The 4455-nt window shown below is 40.0% G+C and overlaps 1 protein-coding gene across 1 annotated transcript in view; it reads right to left on the bottom strand.

Annotated features, from left to right (window-relative positions):
* Positions 1–3426, bottom strand: part of CIMIP4 (ciliary microtubule inner protein 4) — a gene marked incomplete at its 3' end in the record, with an annotated part of 14397 nt that extends 10971 nt beyond the window's left edge. Inside the window, 1 exon segment of the mRNA XM_072421073.1 lies at positions 3276–3426. Within this exon segment, the coding sequence (XP_072277174.1) occupies positions 3276–3294 (19 nt within the window). The 5' untranslated portion in view covers positions 3295–3426.
* Between the last annotated feature and the right edge of the window lie 1029 nt (positions 3427–4455).

The raw sequence follows: 4455 nt of genomic DNA, 5'->3' as shown, positions 1-4455 counted from the left end.
CATTGTTTCCTTTGTACCATTGTTACTATAACACCAATCTGGTCCTTCCCTTCTTTACTACAAAACCTCCTAGTTTATCCTCCTTCTTTACTATTAATATTATGAATAATAAACAGGATTTATGTAGCGCCAACATATTACGCAATGCTGTAGAATAAATAGGGGGTGCACATGACAGACAAATACAGACAGTGACACAGGAGGAGAGGGGGACCCTGCCCACAAGAGCTTACAATCTAGGACACTCCTAGTCTATCTTTCCTTTACTATAACACCAATCTGGTCCATCCCTTCTTTACTATCACACCCCTAGTTTATCCTCCTCTTTGCTATTACCCCTCCTAGTATACATATCCTTTACTATTACATTGTTAGTCTATCCTCCTTTTACTATTACACCCCTAGTAATTTTCCCATTTATTTATACATTTCCCTAATCCATCCCCCTTTGCTATTAAATCACTCCAGTCTATATCCCTTTACTATTACACCCCCAATCTACCCCCATTACTAATACACCTCCCTTTGTCTACCCCTCCCAAACTCCCCTAGTCTACCACCTTTTAGTGCTGCTACATGCAGGATCCATAGACAAGTCAGGACAGAGGAGAATGGTGCCACCAGCGCTAGGGGCTATCGACTGCCCCTAGTGGACATAAAGTAGCCTTGCGGAAAATATGGCCCTAGGGAGGAGCTGTGCAAAACATTGCTTTATGCCCCATGGACCAACCACACATCTACTACTGCCAATTTACAGCACAAACACAGCACCAGCCTAATATTATAGAGCCATTCAGGTAAAACTGCATACAATTGTTGGCTTGCACTTTTGCATTGTGCTGCATGGTCTGCTTTAAGGGTGCAAAACAACAAGTTCATTTTAAAGCTGCCAACTAGAAGTTTATACTCCCTTTGTTTCCCCACCCAGGGAAGCAAAGCAAAACACTAGGTATTTCCAGATATGGAAAACATGTAACATTGTCCACTTCTACTCTTGTGACAGCATACCTGATTGGTGATTGGCTATCAGGCACCATCTCCAGGCAGGGGTGAGATAACGGAGTCATCTGCCCTGTGTAAGCTCCAAAATATTTAGGTTGAATCCAAAAGAATTAAGTTGAACTCACTGGATTTCACACTTGGTGGGTGAACATATTGGGAAGGGGGGTAATAGAAAGTCAAATATAATCTGATGCCAGGGGCCAAAGTGACCCTATTAATATGACCTTCATGGGCAAAGCAACAGGTACACTTTTTCTGTATGAGAACATTTAGAAAACCCTTAAAAGTATATATTTAAAAAATATTCCTCATGCTGATACCAGAAAAGATCTGCTCAAGAAACAATCCAAAGTAAAGCTTGTTTTCATATTACTCCATTCAATTTAAACCTTCATTTAGAAAACGCTCCTATTGATTTTCTGTAGGTATGACAAAATAGCATAAAGCTGAACTCCAGGCAAACTGCTAAATACATGGATTTATTACAAAGGTGAAAGCTGTTTTACCTGCCAAAGCATTTTCCTGTCAATCCAACGTGTCAAATATAGCTTTTACTGACTGCGTTGCCTTTTCTAGCAGGGGATCATTTTTCGATTGGTTTTCTGCTGCAGATTCACTTTTATCTAGAGGTCCTCATCACACCTTGTGAATGGACAGTGAAAGAAGAAGCTACACACTGATCAGCTAATTTCTTTTCATCACACCTGATTGGCCACAGTAGGCTGCAAGACTCTGATACCAAAGTCAAATTCAGACATGACGTGCAATATGGCAATTTCTGAGCTGCAGTGATCTGCCAGGGCCTCAACCATGGTACAAAGCTCCCCTATGCAAGTAACTGGGAGAAACATTATTTTGCATGTGGCTGCAGCGTATCATGGCACCGTCCTCATAAACAATGTGTTGCTTATGGCCATGCGATTTAAAGATTTGTGCCGCATGCAAATTCGGTTTGATTTACCTGAAAATGTTTGAATCATAAAATAAGATTTATTATTTCTAGATAACAACATACAATAGAAGAAATTAGTGAAAATGTGATCCATCAGAAACATATGTGCTGTATATAGAAAGGCTGTAAGTAGTTACATACATAGTTACATAGTAATTTAGGTTGAAAAAAGACATAAATCCATCAAGTACAACCACTAGGGATATAAACATATCCCAGATATAAAACCATATAAGACATAGTTGGTCCAAAGGAAGGCAAAAAACCCCGGGTACAATTTGCTTCAACAGGGGAAAAAATTCCTTCCTGATTCCATGAGGCAATCAGATAATCCCTGGATCAACAGTCACTGTTATCTTTACTTTAAATCTCTAATCCCCAGTTATATTCTGTGCTTCTAGAAATCATCCAGCTTTTTCCTAAAGCAATTTATATTCGTTGCTAAAACTACTTCCTGAGGGAGCCGATTCCACATTTTCACAGACCTTACAGTGAAGAATCCCTTCCTTATCCGGAGCTTAAACTTCTTTTCCTCCAGATGGAAAGAGCGCCCTCTTGTGCTTTGTAATGATCTCAAAGTGAATAATGGGGAAGAGAGTTCTCTATATGGACCATTTATATATTTATACAGGGTGATCATATCCCCCCTTATACGTCTCTTCTCAAGGGAGAATAGACTCAGTTCAGCTAATCTCTCCTCATAGCGGAGCTCCTCCATTCCTTTTATTAGTTTAGTTGCCCTTCTCTGCACTCTCTCCAATTCCACAATGTCCTTTTTGTGAACTGGTACCCAAAACTGGACTGCATATTCCAGATGTGGTCTGACCAATGCTTTGTACAGGGGCAGGATAATGTCTCCACCTCTGCAGTCTATTCCTCTTTTATTACAAGAAAGTACTTTACTAGCTTTAGATATTGCAGCTTGGCATTGCATGCTGATATTAAGTCTATGATCCACCAGAACCCCCGGATCCTTTTCCATTTCTGACTCCCCCAAATGTATCCCCCCTAGACAGTATGAAGCATGCATGTTGTTACCCCCAAGTGCATAACTTTACATTTATCTATATTAAATGCCATTTGCCACTTGGCTGCCCAATCAAACAGTACATCCAGGTAGAATATAGACCTATATGGACGTAATTCCATTACATGGTTTGGTGACATCTGCAAACATAGAAATTGTATTTATAATCCCAAACTCTACATCATTTATAAAGATGTTAAACAGTAAAGGTCCCAACACTAAACCCTGGGGTACACCACTAATAACCTTAGACCATTCAGAATATGAATCAATAATCACAACTTGTTTTCTCACCTGAGCTCCTAGCCTCCATGGAAGATATTTGTAGTGTTGGAAGACACACATATATAGCACTTGAGTCTCATTCCATAGAGTTGCTTGTTACTAAGAAACCATTTGTGTTCATGTTGTTATGGCAAGCTAAAATAATCATCATGTGTCATTGCTCTATATGGCCTGCAGATGGCGCTGTCATGTAGCAATAGAAGGAACAGTCATTAATCAGAATGTTAATGTAAGGCTCTGAGATTGTTCAGGGAATTGCAGCCCTGAGGTCTATTAAATGTGCAATCAATTTTAATAAAATGTATTTCTTTACTGCTTATTTACCTGGTATATTGTGAAAATAATTTTCAACATGTTCAAAGTGATCTTGTCATCAGAGAAATATGGAATGGCTATTGCTGATCTCATATTGATAATGCTAATTGCCTGGCTCAATTAAGTCCCTTTCACAATTGTGGTGGGAAATAATGCAGTTAGGTGCATAGCAGAATGCAGCTATTGCCCAGGAGCAAACTGCACAGCAGGTAAAGTGTTTGCATGCATTGCCCTTGCATTTGTGTCCAGAGGAGGGAAAAAATAACCACACGGCCAGGAGAGACATGTTGCTTTCAGGAACCGCATTATGATCCACAGCAAAATCGTTTCCAACTGCCCCCATTCAACTGAAGAGTGCAGTTGAGGTTGGAGTAAAACATGTGGTTAGCTGCAAGCTTAAAACGGCCTGAATGGGCTTACTGATTTTTACCACTGGAAAACATAAACCTTTCAGGAAAATTATTGTCCTTTTCTGCTTACTTGTTCCAGGTCAGTGATGCAACCTGTTGACAAAAGGGTCAGTATTATAGCCCTGCCTTAACCCTTACATTACTGGTTCCCATTAGCACCCAGTCATGAGGCCCCTGCGCCTATGCTGCCTATATAGATAAGAGAGGTGTCCAAAAATGTTCCCAATCTGCATCTGGAAAGTAAAATGACATGCAGCATATTAATCATGTTCCATGTTTGCACCTGATCACTAAAGTCCATTTAACTTTCCCCTTGTGCACTTTTATCTCCCTCGGTCTGAGTCCTGCTGTACAGGGTCTGCAAGACATCAATTTCAATTCATTTGCATTCAATCAGTTCAGATATATGCTTGCAATAAATCATATTTTAAATCAGCGGTTGCCAATTGGTGGTCCGTGAGAAA

The sequence above is a fragment of the Pyxicephalus adspersus genome, chromosome 8 (genome assembly GCF_032062135.1).
Source record: "Pyxicephalus adspersus chromosome 8, UCB_Pads_2.0, whole genome shotgun sequence".
In the NCBI taxonomy this organism is placed as follows: domain Eukaryota; kingdom Metazoa; phylum Chordata; class Amphibia; order Anura; family Pyxicephalidae; genus Pyxicephalus; species Pyxicephalus adspersus.
The sequence above is the reverse complement of the archived record's forward strand: the minus strand, read 5'-3'. Positions and strand labels throughout refer to the sequence as shown.